Below are 26,477 nucleotides of genomic sequence, written 5' to 3'. Positions count from 1 at the left end.
GGAAGGCTGAGTCAACCTTGAGCCGGCGAGATTTGAACCGCCGAACTGCAGTTAGCAGTCAGCTGAAGTGGCCTGCAGTACTGCACTCTAACCACTGCGCCACCTTGGCTCTAGGTGGATAAGGTGAGGATAAGGTGAGGAGAGGGCACAAGATAACTCACAAGTGTTTCAGATGCTGCTCTTCCGTTCACATAAAGTTGGTTTATTTGATCAAGGTTAGAATAAGATACATTTTATTGTTGCAAATCTGACAAATCTTTTTGCTGATATCTGGAGTGAAAGGCTGGTGCTTCATGTAGTCGTCTATAGATAAGGGAAGGGATATGGGACAAAGACATTTTCGTTTGTAACCTTACAGGGGGTGGAGATCTCCCAAATGTGTTTATAGTAGTTGTGATGAAGGTTGGAAATCTCTTCTTCATCTATTTTTATTATAGTTTGTGTTAATTTTTACCATTATAATAAAGAAAATACAAATGAATGAAAATATAATAAAAATATTCTAAAAGAGAAAGGAAGGCATGAATTCTAGTATCATTAGCTGGCAAGCCCAGTCTGTACAATAATATATACACTCTATATCAGTGTTTCTCAACCTTGGCTACTTGAAGATGTCCGGACTTCAACTCCCAGAATTCCCAGAATGCTGGCTGGGGAATTCTGGGAGTTGAAGTCCGGACATCTTCAAGTTGCCAAGGTTGAGAAACACCGCTCTATATAGTCTTAGCTAACATAATCTAGTTACAGTCATACAATAACACTGTGAAAACGGTTTTGTTTCTTACTTCTCCTTGTCTGCAATACTATAATCAGAATTGTGCACTTCATTGCAGAGTAAAGATCTTGACAGGCTGGCAATCATCCAGGAAAGATCAACAGAAATTGCTGAGGTTAGGAAAACAGCTATTTCTAGAGAAATCGTAAAGCATTTTATAGTTACCTTGTGACAATGCTTAGAGATCTCATTGCAGTTCATTTCCTGATGACATTAAAATATTGGTCCAAATTCTGACAGCCCAACAAAACTCATGTATTCATGTAAGTCATATTCCTCAGGTTAGGTTTTATAACGGAACTCCTTAAATTTAACCAATTCCACCCAAGTGAATAAGAGTTTATGTCTCAAAATGGTTACTGGACAGAGGTGGGTTCCTACCAGTTCGCACTAGTTCGGTAGAACCGGTTCGTCAAATCTACCGAACCGTTTAGAAGAGGTTCCACCAGTGGACCCTGAAAGCAGGCCACACCTACAGAAGAGGTTCCAAAGTTTTTTGAAACCCACCACTGACACACACACACACAGAGAGACTCACACAGAGAGAGAAAGAGAAAGAAAGAAAGAAAGAAAGAGAGAGAGAGAGAGAGAAAAAGAAAGAAAAAAAGAAAAAGAAAGAGATGAAAAAAAGGAAAAAGGGACAGAGAGACAAAAGGAAGGAAAGAAAGAGAGAGAGAGAGAGAGAGAGAGAGAACACATGGCCAGCAAGCCACTCCCACCAGGTCACATGGCCGGCAAGCCACACCCACAAAGGAGGCCACACCCACAGAGTAGGTTCGAAATTTTTTTGAAACCCACCACTCTCTCTCTCTCTCTCACACACACACACACACTCACACAGAGAGAGAAAGAGAAAGAAAGGAAGAAAGGAAGAAAGGAAGAAAGGAAGAAAGAAAGAAAGAAAGAAAGAAAGAAAGAAAGAAAGAAAGAAAGAAAGAAAGAAAGAAAGAAAAAGTGAGAGATAAAAAAAAGGAAAAAGGGACAGAGAGACAAAAGGAAGGAAAGAAAGAGAGAGAGAACACATGGCTGGCAAGCCACTCCCGCCAGGTCACATGGCCGGCAAGCCACTCCCACAAAGGAGACCACACCCACAGAGTAGGTTCGAAAATTTTTTGAAACCCACCACTGTTACTGGATTAAATCCAGAGGGAAACATCACCAAAGAATCCAATTTAAGTTCTAGAGATCATATGGGCATGACTGTTGTTTTCTTGACAGAAATCTGGAAGCGATTCGCCCCGCCTTGTTCTGGAATATTTTTTTCTACCTTGTAGTCTAGGCCTCATCATCAAGTTTCTTTTATTTAGCTCCCCACCATGACCATCATTACCAGATCAAGGAAAGTCTTTAAGAATTACATCTTGCTGTGTGAAGTTCAGAAAGACTTCCATTCAAATACCAGTGATGAAGTTCTAACCCTGTCACTGTTTTTCACTACAGCTTACGTCCTTGCTTTGTTATTAAAACAGGTAAAGAACACTTTGCATGATGAATAAACACGAGTAGAATACATAAACAAAAACTTGGACATCGTTCCCATAAATCCTTTGAATACAAATGCTACAAACCTGGTATCTTTGTACCAGTGGCAATCTACCTTACACAGTCTTTTCCATTTATTTGAAACCTGGTTTCTTTATAAATAGCAATACTTTGGAAATGGATCGGGATGACATTAAACAGACACTTGCCTGTCATTTTTTTTAATTTAGTAGATACAGAAAGAGGGAAGAAAGATATGAACCAATTTTTATAACAGAGTTCTCCCAGATTGTTGTCACAGCAATTTCCCCCCCCCCAAAGATCCTTTCCTATCATATTATTAATTATAGCACATCTGATCATTAGTATGCATGCTTGTTAACATAAGCAGAAACCCCTATACAGTGAAATTCAGAACAAAGGAAGAGTAAGTGTGAAAACAGCATATCCTTAACTTTAAGCCAACAGCTTTACAAATCTTAACTAATGCAGGCAATACAGATTTATTAGCTTGCGTTTCTTCCTCATCATTCACCTTCAAAATACAACATATAATTTAAATAGTGGTGCACATCACGGGGGGGGGGGAGAGAAGCATTCCTTGAAATCAAGAAGCCAGATTTATTTAAATCTCATGCCAAATAATGTTTGATGAAAACCTACAGTTCTTCTTAAAATCAAAATTCAGAAATACAACAATTCGGCGGTGTCTTTAATACATAGCAATATAGCACAGTACCAACCATGAAATTTCAAACCCTATTCTTTTAATAAGACTACTTTTGCCAAATGTGCTTTCCTTGTAAGAGGAAGGCTGTTGTTATGTATCAATGTGTACAATTAGCTAATCTTTGATTAGCTGACCCAATTTACACATTCTACAAAAGCAAAATTCAATTATGGCAGGTTACGCCAGCGTTAGTGCTATCCTGTTGTGAATAATCATATTCAAAATGATTTAGCTTCTGGGACAGAAGTGCTTTCAACTTGACGATAAAAAGTGCTTATATCAGCCCTCTAAAGCTCACCTCATTAAGTTCTTCTGGGCAAACACCGACCTACGTAGCACGGGAGTCATTCAGCGTATCTTTCATAAAAGCAGAACACCAATATTTAGAAAGACTAAAAACCTAATGGATAGGAAATAATGGTTTTGTAATTATATTAGCCTCTGATACCCCAATGACCTGAAGATGATGGTGCTTTAAAATCGCTGGAAAAGTCAGTTTGTTTTTACAGGCAGATTTACAATCCAAGTGCATTCAAAAGATAATGCAGTTCATCAGTAAATGATCTTGCAGATCAAGGATGTTAGTGAAATAAAACAATTCTACAATGTCATTTCGAAGGTTAAAATGTGATTTCTGTATCTGTAATAGCTAGAAGCTTTCCAAGATTATATTGTTCATAAAGTTTGCAATTAGGAGCCAAAAAAAAATTATCTTTTCAGTTTTTTTACTTATCAATGTATAGTAAGACACTTTAAAGTCACATCTTTAGGCCTGTCAGCTTTCTCACAGGAATGTCCTAATTCAAAGAAAGTAAATATCAAGAGCATCCTCAAATGTATTAAAGGCAGAATCAATCTAGATAATTTACTGATGGCTTTTGAAGCACATGAGATTAAACGTCCGTAAATGCACCTTCTTAAGAAGGGTTCACTGCGTCAACTGCAAAGGACTCACAAAAAGTATTTTCCCTTTATCTAAGCAGCACAATAGCTATTAAAAAGCCACATGCCATACCAGCAACTGCAGAATCACCGCTCACAGGTGCTCAAAATGCCAGTTTTGTACTATTTATGCCTGCATGCACACATTTATATGGCCATCTAATTCAAACTATGTGGGCAACATACAAGAGAGGGGAAAAAAACCAATGATTAGTATAAAATAACACAGCACATCAAAGCATACAAAGCAATAAAATGGGAAACAGAATGGAAAACTCACCCATTGGGGGACTCCACTTAACCTGACCCAAAGTCCCATTATGAATTGCTCTGTGCTGCCTGAGACTTATGTGCTTGCCCTTACATGTCACCACCAGAGATACAGACAAAGAATGCCTAATCCATGCTTCCTTCAGAACACGTGTCCTTCTCAATTGAAGCTACTGGCCTGAAATCCAGTTATACTATGTCACTAGGTATTCCGATGTTTCTTTCACTCCCAAATTACCCATCAAAATTCACATTTTGCTTGTGAGCAATAATTTTGCCTAGTATAGTATGGCCTCAAAACAAAAAACAACACCCATCCTAATATCAAGACTGTAAATTTGGCAAAGGAGGCTGAGATGTAACAACCAGCTCTGCAGATAATCAAATGCAGAAGTCACAATGCTGCCTCTGGTTAAGTGGGACATCTGTCCTCCCTACATTCAGAGATATATGCTTGTTGTGAATTAGTAACCATTTTGATTAAAACTATTACCGGGGTATCTTGGAGGCTAATAACCTAATCCTAGACATATTTAGAAGTTTAAAAATTGGTGACCAAGTTTTGCTTCTTTTTCCTTTTTCATCCCAATCCTTTTTCCTGCTTTCCTCACATCTTTTCAAACTGCAAAATTAGAATACAGGATTTATATATGTTTTCTCTGAGAGCCTTTCCAGTTGAAGAGCGCAATACAAAAGCTTCATATAATAGCTAACATCCTTACACGTCCCATTTTTTTCCCCGAGTGGTTTGAGTTAACACCATCTGAAACAGATTCATAGATCTTTAAATAGTCACTTACTACCTACTGTATATGGAATGAAAATTGCAAACCACTAGTCAGGTGACACGCAGTATTTCATCCGGTTCCACCACAAAACCGCGAAGCCTTTATCCGCACCGACATAAGTGCGGAGGGGAAATCCGCGCCGTCCAAAGTGCTAAGGAAAAACGCAACCCTACCGCGATGACATAATCACGGAGGGCAAATCTGCACCTTCCGAAGCACTCAGCACCCTAAACCTAACCCTAAACCTAACCCTAAACCTAACCCTAAACCTAACCCTAAACCTAACCCTAACCCTAAAGCAAACCCCTAAACCTAACCCTAAACCTAACCCTAAAGCAAACCCCTAAACCTAACCCTAAACCTAACCCTAAAGCAAACCCCTAAACCTAATCCTAACCCTTACCTTAATTTAAATCGGCTTTCTGCCGCCGCACTGTTTTAAAGCGCCCTTCTGTCACTGCGCTGTTTTCGCGGCGGTGATGACGCGCGGTGATGACGTTGCGGCTTTAGCGACATGGTTTTATCACCGCTATTTTGATGAGCGCGGTTTTGTCGTGCCACGATTTCATCCAGGTACATTGTTTCTCACATTCTACTCTTTCTTTTTAGGATATGACAACTAGCTATATCTGAAAGTTTTGAAACTAGCAACCCTGGAGTATCAGCACAGCTGGTTGATCTATGAAGCCCCTAACCCATTAACCGTGGCTATGTGAACAATCCAACCATACAACATTTACAAGAATTCACTACCTGCCTATTTCAGTCAGTTTTCCTTTCACTGTCTCATAGCAGCTCCATCTTAGGAAATTTCACACATTTTCATGTTTCAGCACTAGTCAGGTGCAATTTAGAAAGATTATCAAATAGTTTCAGCCACTTTTTCCCAGCCCTGGAAAAAAGCATTTCTTTTGAATAGTTTTCACCAGATTTGATAATTTGCCTTGAAGCAAATTATAATTTAAAAGTGGTATATGCACTAAAGCCCTGCATGGCATCGGACCTGGGTACCTGAGAGACCGCCTCCTGCCAATTACCTCCCAAAGACCGATTAGATCGCACAGACTAGGCCTCCTCCGGATTCCATCTGCCAGCCAATGTCGGCTGGCGACTCCCCGGAGGAGAGCCTTCTCTGTTGCAGCTCCGGCCTTCTGGAACGATCTCCCTGTTGAGATCCGGACCCTTACTACCCTTCCGGCCTTCCGCAAAGCCACCAAGTCCTGGCTGTTCCAGCAGGCTGGGGGGGGGGGGGGGTCTGAGAAGCATTTACCTCCACGGAAATTGTGAATGTTGGTTTTGTTTTTAATATGTTGTCTTTGTCTCGTTTTCCCCCTTTCCCTTGTCTTTTGTGAGCCGCCCGGAGTCCTTCGGGAGTGGGCGGCATACAAGACAAATAAATAAATAAATAAATAAATAAATAAATAAATAAATAAATAAATAAATAAATAAATAAATAGATAGATAGATAGATAGATAGATAAATAAATGTATTTCTTCACTTCCCTTTTTTTCCTCAGGGCATTAAAAGTTAGAATCAAGTCACGTGATTTAACCAGCTGAGTTGAACAGTAAACATGATAAAAATATGTTCTCCCTATGTGTGGATTGTTTACTGCTAAGCTATATTCATAATGCAGACCAATGCAATATACATAATACCTAAAATCTTGCCATCCCCGTGGAGATCCGGACCCTTACTACCCTCCCGGCCTTCCGTAAAGCTACTAAGTCCTGGCTGTTCCGGCAGGCCTGGGGCTGTTGAACTATCCAGCCCCACTTTAATTGTGAATGTTGTTGTAATTTTATATTGTTGTATTGTCTTATATATCCCCCCCTTTTTTATTGTAAGCCGCCTGGAGTCCTTCGGGAGTGGGCGGCATACAAAACTAATAAATACAAATACAAATACACCCAGCATTTCCAGTTATTCAATTTTTAAATGCAGCTTTTTTTCCCCAAAAGGAATTTACATCAGATTTTCACCGCCAGATCAATCTGCTCAGTAACGTGCAAAATTTGTCCTAGGTGGCACTCCTCCAGGTTTCCATTAGACAGCCCCACTTTTCTACCAGCCATCATACGTCAAAGATAAAGCATCATTTGGAGGATGCTTTTTTTAATGCATCCAGTGATTCTTTGCTCCCTTTCTTCCCTTCTCTCCCTTAGCCTGGCAGCTTTTTTTCTTTTCCAGAGTAATTATAACAATGAATGACAATGAACACCCAGATTTCAAAATATCGTTTCAAAGTAATTCTTCAATTAAAATATTTCAAGATAGGCTCTGCTTGAATACCACAAAGGAATACCATATAATCATAGCTAAAGCACAAACAATGTTGACATAAAAAGCCTTGATGAACGAGGGCACATGGGAAACATGCGCAACGCTGAGCCAATATGAAGAATAGATTTCAAATACAATCAGAAAGCCAAAGCAAGGCAGGAGGAATGGCCTTGTTGTTAAGGGTACCAGATGTTCCAGGGGTCCAATTTCCATATTACTGAAATTGGTGACTAATCCGCCATTGATTCTAATGCTTATGGACACACACACATATAGGAGAGGGAGAATTGTCCCTAACTGCTGTGCTGCTGCATAGCAAGCATCATACTTTTATTGTGATTATAAAGCCAGGGAAACCCCACTGAGACAACAATTCACAATAAAGTGGCCCTACACAACTATATTTACCATTGTATTCACTATACTGAACGTTAAATCTTTCTTGCCGATTACACGAGTGAGATTTAGAATCATAAACAAAACTGCACTCATAAAGTACATGCATTAGAACAACTAGTCAACTGTGAATGATTGATATTTAAAATCCAATTTCTTAGGCCTTGCAGTCCTTTTGTTAAAAATAGAATATATATATCGAAAATAAAAGTTTTATTTATATCTATATAAGGGCATTCAACATTCAACATATCTTTATATGTCATTACAAGACTACAAACCATGGTTAACACAATCCTATGTGTAGGACACTGTTCTCTAGGTGTGTGTGTGGGTGGGTGTTTTTTAAATCTACTTAAAATCTGTGTTGCATAAAACAAAGAAAACAGCTAAATACATCAGGAAGGTGGCAATACCTAATTGCTTTAAAATATATTCCTAGTTTGCAAAGCTTTTGTTTCCATTCCTATTTCGTAAGTAAGACTGAATTTGAGTCTAGTATGTTTTCAGGATAACTGGAGATTCTTGCAGAAATCTCATGTGTTCCAACCAAATAAAGGGGGAGTTTAAATCATTTTAAACATTTTAATCCAAAAATCATATTGCATCTTTAATACGTATCTATCAATAGAAATAAAGCAACTTCAGGAAATAATGCAGTCTGGGTGAGGGGGAACAAAATTATTCAAATTGCACATCCACAGAAAAGACACTCGGGGGGTGGTGGTGAGGGGTGAAGGAGGAGGTACATTTCATTTGTGTTAATGACCAGGCTAAATCAGCCATTCTGATTCTTCAAGCTTATGAAGAAGAGGTGTGATGCCACTTTCTCTGTATCACACCTAATTCAACAATTCTCACTAGCATTTTCTCATAAACCTATGAATAACAACTAAAAAGATGGCTGCTTATGCGCCTGAACACTGAAAGAGAAGATATCAGAATGATCTCATTTTCTAGCATTTGAAAAGAGAGCCTTCCATTGGTCTCAGCTTAAGGCGTTATCTATTTTATGTAGCAGCCTTTGCCAACTGAACTTTTTTTCCATGGAGTTTTCATCCAAGCAAGGGTTAAACCTTGAACCCAGTTTTAAATGCAGATAAACAACAGCCCTAGGATGAGACTGCCTTTTTCCAGTTGTTCATAAAAACTTATTTCATCACTACGGTTCTGAAATGAAAAGTGGAAACACTTCTGGGCTCTCATTCTTCCCATTTTAGAAGTAACATATTTTAACACAAACTCTTCACTGAATAATATGGGGCTACTCAATGGATCAGGATCAGCCCTCCGCAACCTAGAAACCCGCCCACCCCACATGTGTAAGACCATAGCTTCCGTGACCCATCAAAACCGCGCTCGACTAAGCCGCGCCCGATTAAACCGCGTCGCTGACGTCATCAACAGGGCGACAACAGCCAGCGCGGAGAAAGAAGGGCGCTTTAAATAGCACTTTGAAAGAAAGCCAATTCAACTTAAGGTAAGGGTTAGGTTTACGGTTAGCTTTAGGGTTAGGTTAAGGGTTAGGGTTAGTTTAAGGATTAGGATTAGGTTTAGGGTTAGGTTAAGGGTTAGGTTTAGGGTTAGGTTTAGGGTTAGGTTAAGGGTTAGGTTTAGGGTTAGGTTTAGGATTAGGTTTAGGGGGGTTAGGTTTAGGGGTTAATTTTAGGTTTAGCGTTTACAGCGTGCTTCTGTCTCCGTGCTGTTGTCGCGCTGTTGATGACGTCACCTACGCGGTTTCGTCGAGCGCGGTTTAGTGGAACGCGGTTTTGTGGTGGAACCCACAGCTTCAACAGAGTTAATGTCCATGTTCAGTGGGATAATAAGTACCAAAACCTCGTACAGTCAAGGAATATTCTATTGGGATTTGACAGGCAGTTGAAAAACAAACAAACAAAGAAAAAGAAATCACAGATGCAGGACTTCTTTTATTTGATAATAAAGAGGTAACAAGAAAACCGAAAGTTTTATCTCTCGCAACGATCTCCAAAAGCATAAATGCAAAGGAAGCAGGCTCAGGAAAGGGGCTGTTACTATGACACGGGCCCCCTCACAACAGCCTGCACTGCAATCAGCGCTGAAGAAGGTAAGGGATGATTAGGCACAAGGTCCTGCTTTCCACTGTAACACATTTGCTCCTGTCCAACATCGTCTGCTCTAGCAGCTTTTTGATCGTAGCTGCCTGAGTATGGCGTTGCAGTTTATCTTACATTTTATTGGTGGCCAAGTGGCATTAACAACTTTATAGCCTCCCCTTTATGCTACTTTTGGCTTGTAAGTTTGGATTCATTTCTGCCCGCACGTGCATTCACACAAAGCCAGCGAAGCAGTAAAAGATTTGCCAGCTGGATTCACGACTGGAAAAACAAACACCAGCACTGAACAAACCAAGGTTTTGTATTGATGAATATCCTTTCAATCCCTCCATGGTTTTGAGAGAACAAAGTCTGCATCAGAGGGCTGTTAATGCACTCCTGCATTTTTCGGGCACTCGTTAGCTTTCTGCCATATGGCTCCTGGATTCACCTCTACAAAGATCTTTGAAGCAGTTAAATCAAAAATATCAACAAGTCTCTTTACGCCCCAGAATGTACTCAACTCTTTGCTACATTTGGAATCGGGCCTAGTTAGCCCCTATAGAGGTTTTATATGGGTTTGACCATCCTAATGTCTATGCTAAACTGATTTTCACAGAGGAATCTTTGGCTGCTGTAAACCTCCCAAATGGTTTTTATGCAGCTTGGAAAAAAGGCATTGAACGTAAGACAATATGGCCTCTTGCTTCAATAGCTGATTTCACTAGAGCCTGGGGGAGACCATCAGAAATTGAAACATCTTGCTTTGGATCCACCTTCATAGTGACCAAGCAGTGGTGGGTTTCAAAAATTGTTCGAACCTACTCTGTGGGTGTGGCCTCCTTTGTGGGAGTGGCTTGCCGCCCATGTAACCGGTGGGAGTGGCTTGCCACCCATGTGACCGGATATGAAGATGCCGACGACACTTGTCAGAACCACCTTAAATTAACTCACACACAGCACTGGCATGCATAAGAATATGATGTAAACTTGTTTTTTTAAAAGGCATCTTTGGTTTGCGTTAAAACAACTTCAACACACGCAATGTTCTGATTGCACCACAAACGCAGTAGTCATCCTTACCTTTCACAGAGGCACCGAGTTTTATAAATAGGAGCATGATAGTGTAGAATAATCCTATCCAAGGACCAGTGGTGGGTTTCAAAAAGGTTTGGAAGCTCTTCTGTAGGTGTGGCCTGCTTTCCGGGTCTACTGGTGGAACGTCTCCTAACTGGTTCGGTAGATTTGACGAACCGGTTCTACCGAATAGGTGCAAACTGGTAGGAACCCACCTCTGTGACCAAGGTACTATTATCCCCTTCTGCCTGGATAGAAGCCTTTTATTCCAATTAATTACCTAACAAACGTTCTGAGGGTATCACACCAAAAAGCTTTGGCAAAATTTAACTCCCTGACTCTTGTGCTACCAAAAGGAAGCTGGAATCTCCAATCCAAGTTTGACTATGTTCTTGCCAACTAGGGAATATGGGGTCTGTTGCCCATATTTTATTGCGCTGTCGTTCTTTTATGCAGCTTGGCACACAGACTTAATAGCCCCCCAGTGTCAAATTGTTCTGGCTGGTTCAATGAGAAGTAAACTCAATTCTGGCTGATGGTTTTCTGAAACATCCAACTGTCCAAGGTAGCCAAGAACAATTGCTGTTAGGAGGCTAACAGTTTAGGTTTTTTTCAATGATTATACAGCAAACATCTGAAACGCTTATTTTTCCCCATGCCACAGATAACATTAATCAGAAGCCACTTTCCTAGTTTATCTACTTTTTCATTATGTTTATTTTGTCTTGATTTTATTTCATTTTACCTAACGAAATCCTTTTTTTTTTAATTAATGGGGTTTTGTTTGTTGAAATATATAATTATATTGTTATTTGGTCTTAATCCATGCAATCGTTAGGGTGAGACACAAAGGGAGCGAGTCAGGAAGGTGGCACGTCTACATCTGAAATTTCCTCCTGTTTCAGGTAAAAGCTTTTAGCAGTGATTACAAGAGCTGGGCAGGAGCTGTCCCTCAATTTCAGGAACGCAAGCAGAGAAAGGTTGGAAGGGAATATAACCTTGTTTTTATAATAATAGGAACAAAGAGATGTTCTATATTTAAGTGATGATATGGAGAGCAAAAGTGAAGGTACTACAACTATGCCATGGTCCTTACACTTGTCAAATTCTCAACAGTCCTTTTGGAGACCCAGATAAAGAATCGTATTTTCATAATGTCAGAATATCAGAGAACTGAATGCTAGGGGAAAGCCATCAGGTTTTGGGGTTTGTTTGTTTTTTAAAACTGGAAATCAAGTATAATTCCTTCTATGGAAGAATAGCAAATTAGGTTTTAGGGGTGTGCATCAGTCTCAAAAATATCCTCATGTTTGAAAAACAAGTTTGATAAAAGAATTTACTTCAGATTTCAGATTTAGTTTATTTGTATGCCGCCCTTCTCCGGGAGGGACTCAGGGCGGCAAACAACTCCGAAGGGGAAAAAGGGGACACAGACACAATACACGTAATTAAAATACACAAGAGTCATACAGCCATACAAGTCGAGAGGGGAGGGGAACTCATCAACCCCAGGCCTGCCGGCACAGCCAGGTTTTGACAGCTTTCCGGAAGGCCTGGAGAGAGGTGAGGGTCCGAATCTCCGTGGGGAGTTCATTCCAAAGGGCCGGAGCTGCTACAGAGAAGGCCCTCCCCCGGGTTGTAGCCAGATGGCATTGGCTGGTGGACGGAACCCGGAGGAGGCCGACCCTGTGCGATCTAACGGGTCTATGGGAGGTAATTGGCAGCAATTACTTGGAAACTATTTATGGATTATAATACTGCATACATTCTTCTACTGCATCCAAATGTTGGGTTTTTCTTTCATAACTAAGCTTTTGTTTATCAGATAATGTCTTACATTAGACCATTTTAATGTATTCTTCATACTGACATGATTTACATTGTATTTGCTAATGCTGCTAATTATTGACTACCAATTTGATTTTAATAATGTCCTGAAAGTTTAAATTAGTACAGGGCATTTTCCACCACTAATGTGATGTTACATGAATTTTTACCTTACTCTGCTTGAAAATTCCTTCTATTTTCTTTTATTGTTCTGTTCTTCTTAACAATGCTTTAAACATATATACAACCATTGCACGGTTATCAGTATAATTCCTGGCCTGGGCAATATTTATTTTAATATACACTGGGACTTGCCTACATACAGATCACGTGATTACAATTTGCAAATCTTCCCAGCCTGCTTCCAATAAGTAGTCAACGCGGGAAGCTGGAGTCATTTAATAATTGCACGATTCACTTAACAACTCTAGTTAAGTTGTAAAATTGGATGTGACTTACTTACAACTGCCTCGCTTTACCACAGAAATTTTAGTCTCAATTGTGGTTGTGAGTCAAGGATTATCTGATCTGGGTACTTGAGAGACCGCCAGCTGCCAATTACCTCCCACAGACCCATTAGATCTCACAGGGTTGGCTTCCTCCGGGTTCCATCTACTAGCCAATGCCATCTGGCTACTACCCGGGGGAGGGCCTTCTCTGTGGCAGCTCCGGCCCTCTGGAATGAACTCCCCGCAGGGATTCGGACCCTCACCTCTCTCCAGGCCTTCCGAAAAGCCGTCAAAACCTGGCTTTGCCGGCAGGCCTGGGGGTGATGAGTTCCTTCCCCTCTCGACTTGTATGGTTGTGCGACTGTTGTCTACTTTTATTATTTGTATTTTGTCTTTTTATGTTCCCCTTTTTTTCCCCCTTGAATTGTTCGCCGCCCTGAGTCCTCCCGGAGAAGGGCGGCATACAAATAATACAATACAATACAATACAATTATCTCAGGATGTTGCAACTGGCTACATACATGCCTGTTGCCCAACGCCTGAATTTTGATCATGTGACGGTAAGGACGCTGCAACATTTGTAAGCGCAAGTACCTGTTGAGAAAGTCACTTTTTCCAGCGCTGTTGTAAGTTTGATTGGTCACTAAATGCATGATTGTAAGTTGAGCACTACCTGTACTGAGATACGGCTAAGACAGGGATTGAAGCCAACACAAGGCAGAACCTTATTGGTAGCAGCACCAAAATAGAGGATCTTCCTTCCTCTTAACTTGCCCTTTGCCTGCCGAGGTGGCGCAGTGGTTAAATGCAGCACTGCAGGCTACTTCAGCTGACTGCAGTTCTGCAGTTCGGCGGTTCAAATCTCACCGGCTCAAGGTTGACTCAGCCTTCCATCCTTCCGAGGTGGGTAAAATGAGGACCCGGATTGTTGTTGGGGGCGATATGCTGACTCTGTAAACGGCTTAGAGAGGGCTGAAAGCCCTATGAAGCGGTATATAAGTCTAACTGCTATTGCTATTCTATTTAGGCATTCACCCGAGTTCCAATACCTCCCTCTCCAACGTTTTCTAACTAAAATGATAACTGGTTTACATGTTTCCAGGCAAGTAGAAACGTACTGATATATTTCTTAATAGGTTTCTCAATACGATCGTTATATATTTATATCTCGTCCGTATGCTGCTTTGTAAAGCCATTGCTCTAAAGAAAAACCCCAATAACATGATGTAGGATATTGTTATACTTAATAGGCTACATAAAAAATATTTTATTTTTTAAAAACAGCAAAGCTAAAAATGAAATATAACAATAATATATACCTACTAATTTCTCAGCTATACATATCTGAGAAAAGAATACGTATTTTGCTGGTTAACAATTCTGGTAGAACCTCCATTTTTGACAAGGTTTGCTCTGCGCATCAGCAGATTTCATCTTTAGAAGAGCCGAGTTGGTGCAGTGGTTAGGGTGCAGTACTGCAGGCCACTTCAGCTGACTGCTAACTGCAGTTCAGCGGTTCAAATCTCACCGGCTTAAGGTTGACTCAGCCTTCCATCCTTCCGAGGTGGGTAAAATGAGGACCCGGATTGTTGGGGGCGATATGCTGACTCTGTAAACCGCTTAGAGAGGGCTGAAAGCCCTATGAAGCGGTATATAAGTCTAACTGCTATTGCTAAGTAAGAAGCAGCTGTCTTTGGGGGAAATGAGGGAACAGTTCATGGTTCAAGGCAAGGATAAAAATCTGAACTGAATCCACCAAACCCTCGCTCTGCTCATTTCTATAAATTTCAAATGTCTCCAGACTCTGGCTCAAAAATGCATATAAATAGTACTGGGGAAAGAAAAAAACAGTGTGTGCACATAAATCATTTAAATGCCCATTTAAAAGTCATATGAAAGATATTTCTGGCTGAACATACAGAAAACTGAAAGACCAGAAACAGAGCAATCCTTCCTTCCCCCTTACTTTGAGGAAGCTCTCTTGGAGAGACAACCCTTTGGATTTCCCAGCACTGGCCAAAATTTCAGCAAATCAATTCTACCTGTATACTGTACGTCGCAAAGACATTTGCACTGCAGAAAAATGTACTGCATTAAAGTATCTGTAATTTAAAGATTTAGTGTTTACAGTTCGGCTACTTTGTATCATTTGTGCTATTGTGAAAGAAAGCTTTTTTTACTTACTTAGTCATTCTTTCTCACTGTATTACACAAATGGATGTTGATTCTTCCTGGAAGCTATCTACCACCAAGGGATGATGTACAATGAGCACTTAGAAATGTGTTTTGCTGTGACTGGAACTAAGATGAAATAGCAACATTCTAAGAGATGAGTTCCATTTATGGAGGAGCCAAGTATCCCATTATTCTAGAACAATGGGCGATTGCAAAGAGAAAGCAATGTCCTACAGTGTGATTTATTCATTTCCAGTTGCAGTAGAACATTACTGACAGACCAGCAAAACAGCCCCCCATTTGCCAAAGTTAAGTCTGGGTAAAGGTTAACACTGTTCTGCTGGATTAGTTGTATCACAGTAATACTTCTGCAGCACCAAGATTTCCGAATACTTCATAGGCACCATCATCATCCTTTGGGTAATATCTCTGAGGCATAAAGAATGCCTCCAAAGTCAATGCTCCATATCAGGACAATTTTTTTTCCTAATGTGAAAACCTGAGCAGGCATCTATATGACGCAATTCAAGGTGTTGGTTATGGTTCCACCACAAAACCGCGTTCGACTAAAGTGCGCTCGACGAAACTGCGTAGCTGACGTCATCACAGTGCGACGAAAAAAGCACGCTGTAAACGCTAAAGCTAAAATTAACCCCTAAACCTAAACCTAACCCCCTAAACCTAAACCTAACCCCCTAAACCTAATCCTAAACCTAATCCTAAACCTAACCCTAAACCTAACCCTAAACCTAACCCTAACCCTAATCTTAACTGGAATCGGCTTGCTTTCAAAGCGCTATTTAAAGCGCCCTTTTTTCCCCGCGGTCGCTGTTGTCGCCCTGCTGATGACGTCAGCAACGCGGTTTAATCGGGCACGCTTTAGTGGAGTGCGGATTTGTCGTGCCACGTTGGTTATCACCTTTAAAGCCCTACATGGCTCAGGACCAGCGTATTTGCGAGACCGCCTACTGCCACACACCTCCCAACGACCGATAAGATCCCACAGGGTGGGCCTCCTTCAGATGCCGTCAGCCGAACAGTGTCGGCTGGCGGGCCCTCGGAGGAGAGCCTTCTCTGTGGCTGCTCCGACCCTGTGGAACCAGCTACCCCCAGAGGTCCGGACCTTCCCCACTCTCATGGCCTGTTAAAACCTGGCTGTTCCGGCAGGCCTGGGGCTGTTGACCTAATTGTAAAGGTCCAGCCCCGATTAGAAATGTATGCATGTTGGTAAATTTTTAAATTATTCTTTTATTTTGGTTTTCTTTTTTCTTTCTTTGTAAGCCACCCGAAGTCCTCTGGGATTGGGCGGCCTAGAAATTTAACTAACTAACTAACTAACTAACAAACAAACAAACAAACAAATCTCGAACCCTACAAAGCCTTTACAGTACTATATTTTTTCTGAAGAAGTTATAGCAGGTAACTTGGGCTGATCTTAAGAAAAACTGAACAGGGGAGGACATGGTAATTATTGGGATGGGAGATTTCTAGAGAATCTCAATGACTTTAGTCTAGATTGAGAATTCCAAGTATGTCCAAGTAGTCATCAGTGGAGCTCCCCTTCAAGGAAACATAACTACTACTAGATATACACTGTCACCACACATGAGATTTATAAGCCCAACTTAAATAAAGAAGAATCCAGGCTCAAGAGTTGCCCTTCAAGGCCTTTGATTCCAGAGTTTTCATTTTATCTACTGAAGAAATTACACAGGGCCAGATATCCGCCTCAGGAAAGAGAATCATTGCATATACTTGGCAAAAAAAAAATTTAAATTAAGTCCAATATCTAATCAGAAGGTTTATTGAAAACCCAGTAGAAAGAGGACAGGAAAAGTTGCATTTTAAATAAAACATAGCATGGTCTTTACTAAGGAAAACAGGCTAGGTAAACTAGAATTAGCCAGGATCTTAATCCTTGTTTTTATTGGGCAGTTCCAGGAGACTCCACAATAAAATTGGCTTTTACTTTCTACCAACCTCTTGAAGGCAAGTAAATGAAGTATATTCCAGGAAAGGAAACTCTGACCAAACAGAATTGGATGATCTGATGTTCACTCTAATTGCTCCAAAGTCAGTTTGGCAGCACCAGATAGCAGACATTTGCCCATATATAGGCTGGGATTGGGCCCAACTCAACAGCAGTTAACTAAATATAGATTTTTAGACAACTAGAACAAGGCTCTAAGTAGATTTTCTTCTCCCCTCTGAGCTACATGTGAGAACAAGACCAAATTTTGTGAAAACCAAGTTCACACATGCAATCTGCGAGACCGCCTCCTGCCACATACCTCCCAACAGCCGATTAAGATCTCACAGGATGGGCCTCCTCCGGGTGCTGTCGACCGGACAATGCCGGCTGGCGACTCCTCGGGGGAGGGCCTTCTCTGTAGCTGCCCCGGCCCTGTGGAACGATCTACCTGTAGAGATCCAGACACTTTCCACTCTCTCGGCCTTCTGAAAGGCCACAAAAACCTGGCTATTCCGGCAGGCCTGGGGCTGTTGACCTCATGAATGAGGTCCAGCCCCACCTAGATTGAGTGTATGATGTGTTGCTTTTTAATCTGTTTTTCTCTTTCCTTATTTTTAACTTTTTTTTATCTTTTTAGTCCTGTATTTTGTAAGCCGCCCGGAGTCCTTCGGGATTGGGCGGCATATAAATCCATTAAATTTACAATTTAATGAACTAAGCAAACTGCAGTATTGCTGAAATGAGAGGAACATGGTTGAAAGTAGGGTCTGCTTCTCCGAGGGCCAGCCAGCAAAGGGAGATTTTCCATGCATGCAATTATCCCAAAGAACGTGATAACAAGAGATTGGCAACTGAAGTATACAATAGATGTCCTTCTTTTCTCTACGTCATCATTCTAACAGAAACACTTGATGCACTATAACTTTTCATCAGTTAGATCTTTCTTTCCTTTTTTCCATATACAGGCTCTCCATGTGGTCTTATTTTCACCACTGATAGTCAATCCAACCCCAATTCAAGGTAACGCAACAGCCAAGCCGTTGGGATTTAACTTGCATTCAGAAATACTGGTCAGGCCAAAAGAGTTTTCCCACCCATTTATTTATTTGCTCGTTTATTTATTGATATAGCCACCTACTCGCTCACAGCAACTCTAGGTGGCTTACAATCAATAAAAACTCAATCTAAAAAATAATAATTTATTCGGGAATCACAGAGACACATCACAGTAGAAGGATAATACACATATTATTGCTGTGAAGATGGTTTCAGTAAATGGGAGCGTTAAGATCTGCTTCTCCCCATATAAGGTAGAAAGGATATTCAATTTTTCTGGATTTAGCCATGGGTACATATTACAGAGACACATAACTAGCTTTGCCTCTTTTTTATTATATTCATGCAGGGCAAACTAGATAAAACATACAATATAAACAATTAGGTGGCTACAAGAAGCCCGATAGACAACTGCAATACCCAATAAGATCTCAAACCATGAAAAATTGAATTGAATTGAATTGATTATATTTCTATGCCGCCCTATTCCCAGAAGGGACTCAGGGCGGCTCACAACCAGGTCAGGGAGGGGGAGGGGATACAAATAGGGGAAAAAAGGGACATGGACAAAACAATACCACAATATAAAAACAATCAACAGCCACACCATTCGAGTGGGGACAAGAACTCATCAGCCCCAGGCCTGTTGGAACAGCCAGGTTTTAAGGGCTTTGCGGAAAGCCTGGAGGGTGGCGAGGGTCCAAATCTCCACGGGGAGCTCGTTCCAGAGGGCCGGAGCAGCCACAGAGAAGGCCCTCCTCCGGGTGGTCGCCAGACGGCATTGGCCAGTAGATGGAATTCAGAGGAGGCCTAATCTGTGGGATCTAATCGGTCTGTTGGAGGTAATTGGCAGCAGGCGGTCTCTCAAGTACCCAGGTCCAATACCATGAAGGGCTTTATAAGTGACGACTAGCGCCTTGAAGCGTATCCGAAGACCAATGGGCAGCCAGTGCAGCTCGCGGAGGATAGGTGTAACGTGGGTGTACCGAGGTGCACCCACAATCGCTCGCGCGGCTGCATTCTGGACAAGCTGAAGTCTCCGAATGCTCTTCAAGGGCTGCATCTATCTCTCTCTCTAACCCAGGACAACTTATTCCAAAATTGTAAAGCCCTTAATTATATTTTAAACCCGGTGCTAAATTCAGCAACCATTAAGGAAGTGCCTGCAGTAAGCAAATGTATAGTTAACAAAATCTGAATGCATTGTCTTGTTTCATTTAATTTATTCTGTTTTTACACTGCCAGGTGAGAAGGGAAAGTCAACAATGGATGCTGTTTGCTACCAGAACACATGGTAGCCTTTGAAAGTCACAACCATTGCCTGGGATCACCAGTTTAAAAAGATCAGCAGGGAAAAGGAACTGCCTCTACCAGGGATGACTACGCTGAATTCTTGCTGCGTTATTGCTTGCCTCTCAACAAGTTACCTTCCTATATGCCTAGTGAAAGTTTTCTTCTCCAACAGCCCTTAACAAACTTCGTGACCCGTCAAAACCGCGGAGGACAAAATCGCGCTCGACGAAAGCGCGCATGTGACGTCATCACAGCGCGACGAAAAAAATTAAAAATTTAAATAAAATTAAAATTAAAGCAAGCCGATTCACATAAAGGTAAGGGTTAGGGTTAGGTTAAGGGTTAGGGTTAGGTTTAGAGCGTTAGGGTTACGTTTAGCGTTAGGTTAAGGGTTAGCGTTAGATTTAGTGTTACGTTAACGGTTAGGTTTAGGGTTAGATTTAGGGTTAGGTTAAGGGTTAGGTTTAGGGTTAGGTTTGGGGGGGTTAGGGTAAGGTTTTCGCTTTTTTTTTACATTTTTCGATCACAGCGCGATGTTTTCGTCGCGCTGTGATGACATCAAATGCGCGCTTTCGTCGAGCGCGATTTTGTCCTCTGCGGTTTTGTGGTGGAACCAGCAAACTTTTACCAAAACACACCACGGTAGTCAAGTCATCTCCAAGATCCACAGACACAGAGGGTAAGCAATGTGTGCGAAAGGAAAGTAATTCCTGCTTGAACAATGCCCAGCATCCATGAGAAAGGATAGTGTTTTGACTGGAAAATATAGGTGAAAGCTATGCTTATTACAGAGATAGAAGACAGATAGCATAACAAAATATGCTCAAATCTAAAAATGCATAGGTTCAATAAGTAGCATCCTAAGCCAAACTGCCTCATGGGGTTCATAAGACCTGCCCTGAGTCCACATGGTAAATATACGTAAATGGACAAGATATAAATTACTTCTTCCATCTCTCAAGCCATTGTAAACAACAACTTCGGATTCCAGTCATCATTTCTAGTCATTTCTGGGTTTTAGGTATATTCTAAGCCTGAATCTTAATTTTTCCAGTCATGAAGGACATAGCCAAGCTGTGTGGTAAGCCTAAAATAATGTCACAAACAGTTCCAAAAATAAAAAAAGGTATGCTCCTCCAGTCTATTAAATATTTTTCCATACAGGTTCATTTTAAACCCTAGTAGTTTCTCCAAACAATATCTGGGTTGAATATTCCACCCAATGATAACTCTCCTCTCTGCCTCACTTATGTCCCTGTTGTAAGACCACACTGAAATTATGAAAGAGCCGAGGCGGCGCAGTGGTTAGGGTGCAGTACTGCAGGCCACTTCTGCTGACTGTTATCTGCAGTTCAGCGGTTCTAATCTCACCGGCTCAAGGTTGACTCAGCCTTCCATCCTTCCGAGGTGGGTGAAATGAGGACCCAGACTGTGGGGGCGATATGCTGACTCTGTAAACCGCTTAGAGAGGGCTGAAAGCCCTATGAAGCAGTATATAAGTCTAACTTCTATTGCTATTGCTATTATGCACAACACTATAACGTAACACTGAGAAAAGCTGTGTGAAGAGCTCTTTTCCAGTGACCCAGAGGTGATATGTGGAGGCATAATTATTTGCCTTGGGGCTATCAAATTTATGTCTATGGGGAGATTTGTCTATATGGCACAGGTGGTCCTCAACAGGCAACCACAATTAATCATAAAATGCCCATTGCTAAGCAAGGCAGTTGTTGAGTTTTGCCCCATTTTATGACCTTTCTCGCCACAGTTGTTAAGTGAATCAGGCTTTCCCATCGACTTAGCTTGTGAGAGGGTCACAAAAAAGTGATCACGTGACCCACCCGGGGACACTGCAACCGTCATAAGTACATGCCAGTTTTCTGACTGGAGATGCAGCAATGGTCATAAGGGGTGAAAAATGTCCTAAGTCACTTTTTTTGTGCAATTGTAATTTCAAACAAATGAATGGTTGTAAGTCAAGGACTGCCCGTATTTTATTGGTGTACATACATGAGTTTTCAAGCATGGGAAGGGGGGGAACAACAGACACTTTGGCTATCACCAAAGCAGCTTAAAATGGCACATATATCGAGAGTTACCCTGGTCACTTTAATGCTAAGAATGCTTTACTCCAGTGGTTCCCAAACTTGGCAACTTTAAGACTTGTGGACTTCAACTCCCAGAATTCTCCAGCCAGCAGAGCAGAGCTGGCTGGAGAATTCTGGGAGTTGAAGTCCACAAGTCTTAAAGTTGCCAAGTTTGGGAACCACTGCTTTACTCCAAAAGGATTTCTAGCCATGTGGTTTCATTTTTAGGAGCCTCTAAAGTTCTAATCAAGCATTTCTAGCCACATACCTATTAACACCGAAAACAACAGATGCAGACATGCTACATTGGTGCTTGCCATATTTCTTTCACCCAAGAGCAACATGGTCTTTTCTCCAAAAACTCTTGAGCTGTGTAGAAACTTCCTTGTAACTTTCCATGCAGCTAATTCTCAGAAGGACTTAACAATTTCCTCTTCCTACAGCACCAGGGAAGGAGGAGGAGGGGGAGGACAACAAGGAGAATGGATGGCAAGGGTTTATTTAGCAACTGACATGAGTTACTGCTGCAGTCAGTACAGTAGGTTTTCTGTTTATGTCCCTTGCCAAACTACATGCAACTTTTCCTGTTTTGAATTCATCAGTCACAAAACCGTAAGACTAAGATAAAGGCAGGAAGGAAGACTACTAAAGCAACACCATGTTACTATATTAGTTTTCTACAGCTGTCACTCACACCAAAATACATGCAGGGACATCAAAAAGTCTTCCATTGAAAGCAATGAGATCTACTTCCATATATTACTACCAATGGAAGTGAAGGGACCATGAAATCCCATTGAATTCAGAGATGTTTAAGTAACCTTATCCCGTAACTAAAATACTCTAGTTTGAAGAGTATCCCATTAGTGCTTTCATAATGCTGTTCCTTGGAAGTCTCAGGGCACCTCGGCATATGAGTAATATCAGTTATTATATAGCATCTGTGTAAATATGGGTGTCCTAGTAGATCATTCTTGTGATAAAGAACATTACGCTAGTCCATCTCAAGGATTTCATCTGAGCGAGAAGTTCCAAATTGCTGAAGTCATCAATGTAAGCGGTCTCTTCAATCTTTTTACCTTGTTTAGTAATTCAGAGGAGAAGCAGACAGAATGGGGGGATGGGAAAAAAATGGGAAATAATTGTGCTTTGAACAAAATGTATCTGGAATCCATTGCCAATGGATTACTCAGCTCTGGAGCAGATTTCTCAAATGTTGCTGGGATCGGACAAAGGGGAAGCAAGTCCAGCCTTCTTGCTCTTCTTTCATTTGCAATGTCTCCCAGATGTTTTGCTAATATTTTGCTAGAAGGCATTTCAATAAAACTGAACACATTTTTTTTCAAAAAAATGAGTGGGGTCTAAGATTCCTGGGACTATTCTGCTGCTTCCCAAAGCTAGCAAACCCATTTTTAGAAGCAAACATTGATTCTACGATAGTGCTTCCTCAATGAAATTATAATACCTGAAACTTAATTGTCTTTATAATCATGAGTGTCGAAATCACAATGTCTGGAGTAGAGTGAAAAAGCAAAATATATCCTCTGAAAAATTGATTTAATGTAAGCGAATTCATGCTCATTGTTTCAAGACACTTTCCATTCACTTGTCCCATTTAAGCAGAGTTTGGCTGAGGTTTATACCCTTACACTTGGAACAAGGCTCTATGTATGGGATGGGATGAAATTGGAATTTCTTCTGAGGAGACATGTATACATTCTGTATATTGGGGATAATTTTTATTCATTTGCTTTTAAGATTTATAAGCCACCTTAAAGCAGCAGCAGCCTTAAGAAACACAAGGTGGCTTACAAAGATACAAGAGGAATATCCATTAAAACAATTTAAGTTTCAGCCACCTCACCAGGAGGCTTTAAGGGCACGGATGTTACTATTCAGCTCCTCCCCAAAACACACAATAGGAAGATAAAACAGGTTATTTTACAGGGACTATTTAAAAAAAAAAATAGGGGCATGTGAACAGAGATGCTTCTACACACTGACTACATAAATGTCAAGTTTCTTGAGTGTGACTTGTTCACATGGCAACCAGGATTTAACAAAAAAAAAGCCTCCAAAAGCTAAAATTGGTATTTAAAAAATCCTTCCCACTTTGATTTCCAGGCAGAATGCTTTAATATTGGGGGGAAAAATACAAGCAGTTTCCTTTTTCTATAGTAGAATAATCTCCCAAAATATAGCAGGCAAAATCAGTGCTAGGCTTGCTGGATGTGCCAACAGATTATCTTGCCTAGAAGGCTCTAGATTGCTATTAAAATGCAACTGGATCACTGTTGGGAAGCAACTGGAGGAATCGTTAAGGCAAGAATTATTTGCCACTCCAACTGGATCAGCTGCCGAAAGGAGAACCATAAAGAGAACCAGATGTGACTCTTTCACCAATGTGTGTAACAAGCAAGCCAAATACAGGCTTCTGCTTTTCACAACCAAGAGGGTTTTGAAGTGCTTCCACCCTGTATTTTTCTTTTAAAAATACATTCAAAAAGAAACCTGGGGCTAAATATTATACATTAAATTTTAGTGTTGAGCCATTCCAGAGCAGTAAGATCCAAGGCACCCCTTCCAGAACTGAGTTGACGATGTTTGGACCACAAGAGAATAAAATATAGAGTGAACAAGCTAATGACTTGCTGTTACCAGTCATGGGCATGGAAGTTACATGACTAGCACATGGTGCATGTCCCTTGTCTTGTTAACTCCACAGGCCAGGGTTCATCTGCCCCCTCACACACACACACACACTCTGAAGACAGGAGTCTTCAGAATACCAAGAAAACATTAATGAAGCCCAGCCATAAAACTCAACACTAGCTTAGATGTCATCTTGCCCCTAACAAGGAGCCTCTTGGAAGGGCTGCCTGCCCAGCTACATTTCATTTTGCCAGCTGAGAGTTAGATGGCTAAACATTCCTTTTCCCCTTCTCAATAGTTGGGCTAATCAAAGGCTTGATAAAAGTCTCCGGTTTCTCTCCAGATTCCCATTTCTCCTGCATTGTCTACCAGCAGAGTTTAAACCTCATTACCCAATTTCCGTTTTTTGGGGGGGTAATATTTCTCAACTCTCCTAGTGTCGAAGTTCTCTCTGCTGGATGTGCAGAAATAAGCTTAGATGGCATTGTTCTAAACCAGTATCCCTCGTGCAAGTTTTAAAAATAAATGCATAAAAATAAGCAGGAACTCCAGATTATTGTTAACGCAGCATCTCCCCTACAGACTATTTTCAGTAAAAAAAAAAAACTGGCTTGCCCCTATGCCCCGATTACTTTGCAAAAGAGGGAAAAGACATGATTCTCTTTCTATCAGTTGTCAACAGCGGTTAAAAAGTGATCCTTCCTTATTCACAAAGAAAAAACAAGGGGGGGGGAGGGAGGGAAAGACTTTATTCCTTTTTTTTTTAATGAACTCAAAATATAATGGCTTAAAAAGACCTCCAAATAACTTCTGCCAGACCCTCAGGACGGTTCCCTGATTTATTTATTCTTTTTGATCTCGGATTGAAATGCCAGCAGCTTTCAACTACATCGCTTTGTTAATGAAACTGTATCAATGTAGCTTATTTTAAAAGAAGGAGGGAGGGGGGGGAGAACCGAGATGAGAGAAAAATGAGAAAGCAGAAAAGAAGGGGGCTTTGATTCATTCAACGCCCCGGCAATTTTTTTTAAAGAGATTTACAGGAGTAAAAGGTAAATTGGTTCACCTGCTGCCAGTTCTCCTCCAGGGATGGCATAGCTGAGAAGTAGCCGGTGTCATGGACAAGCTGCAGTTCCTGGAATATACTATAACTAGCCAACACATCCATGTTGTTGCTGCTTCTGCTTCTGCTGCTGTTGTTGCCGTTGAGCAAAAAAACAAACCACCACCTTTTCCTTTTAGATTTGTGTTTGAAATTTCGGGACGGGGTTTTAGTCCTGTTCATTAAAAAGGAAGATGGGGGGGGGGGGAAGAGTCTCAGGCGCAATCAATCCAGCTGTCCTTTAGCTCGCCTTTTGCTTTTGTTTGAGAGAGACCCAATATTGGCAGACACACTTTCAAAAGACCGGAGGGGGAGAGAAAAAAATAATCATCAAGGCAGGAACGAGAGTGGAGGAAGGAAGGAAGGGGGGAAAAGAGGAAAAGAGCCCCATCAACAACCTCAGTAAGAAAGGGGGGGGGGAAAAATGCACCCCCAACATGTAGAAGGCGAGCCGTCAGCCAGGCAACCAAGAAGGGGGGGCAACTTCTCCACTTGTAGTAAAAAAGCAATTGCCTCCAAGGGTTCCTAACTCCAGCGCTTGGACCAGAAAAGGAGGAGGAAGGGGGTGGGGGGTGGGAATGCAAACTCACTGACACGAGACTGCCATCTATTTCTGCATTGCTGCTCGCTGCTGAATGCAATCTTTGCTCTTTATTGTTGGGGGGGGGGGTTGCATTTTCTCCCCGGCGCGCGCTCCCCCGGTGCGCGCTCCCGCTCCCTCCCTCCTTCCCCTCCCGTTCCCTTTCTCCGCGCAGCCGCGGGCTCTTCGGAGGAAAACCGTCCATTAAGGCAGCGCGTGACCATGTAAGGCAAACAGGGGGGGGGGGGCGGGAGGGAAGACGGGGAGGGGGGGGGAGACCGCTCATGAAGTCACTGAGGGCCAATCGCGGCCCTCCTAGAGGAAAAGGGGGCCGGGCCAGAGCACGGAAGAGCCGGTGGGATTGGAGGAGGGCTTCATCCGACGGCCGCCTTATAAGGCAGTGTAAGGGGAGCTATTTTTAGAGGGCTATATAAGCGCGCAGGGGATGCGCGCTGCGCGCCGAG

At 41.6% G+C, this 26,477-nt stretch overlaps 1 protein-coding gene across 1 annotated transcript in view; it reads right to left on the bottom strand.

Moving 5' to 3' along the window:
* Positions 1 to 26,097, bottom strand: part of KLF7 (Kruppel like factor 7) — an 86,751-nt gene extending 60,654 nt beyond the window's left edge. Inside the window, exon 1 of the mRNA XM_032233500.1 lies at positions 25,398 to 26,097. Coding sequence (XP_032089391.1) covers positions 25,398 to 25,616 — 219 coding nt within the window. The 5' untranslated portion in view covers positions 25,617 to 26,097. The remainder of the gene's footprint in view (positions 1 to 25,397) is intronic.
* Positions 26,098 to 26,477: the final 380 nt, after the last annotated feature.

The sequence above is a fragment of the Thamnophis elegans genome, chromosome 1 (genome assembly GCF_009769535.1).
Source record: "Thamnophis elegans isolate rThaEle1 chromosome 1, rThaEle1.pri, whole genome shotgun sequence".
NCBI lineage: Eukaryota > Metazoa > Chordata > Lepidosauria > Squamata > Colubridae > Thamnophis > Thamnophis elegans.
The sequence above is the reverse complement of the archived record's forward strand: the minus strand, read 5'-3'. Positions and strand labels throughout refer to the sequence as shown.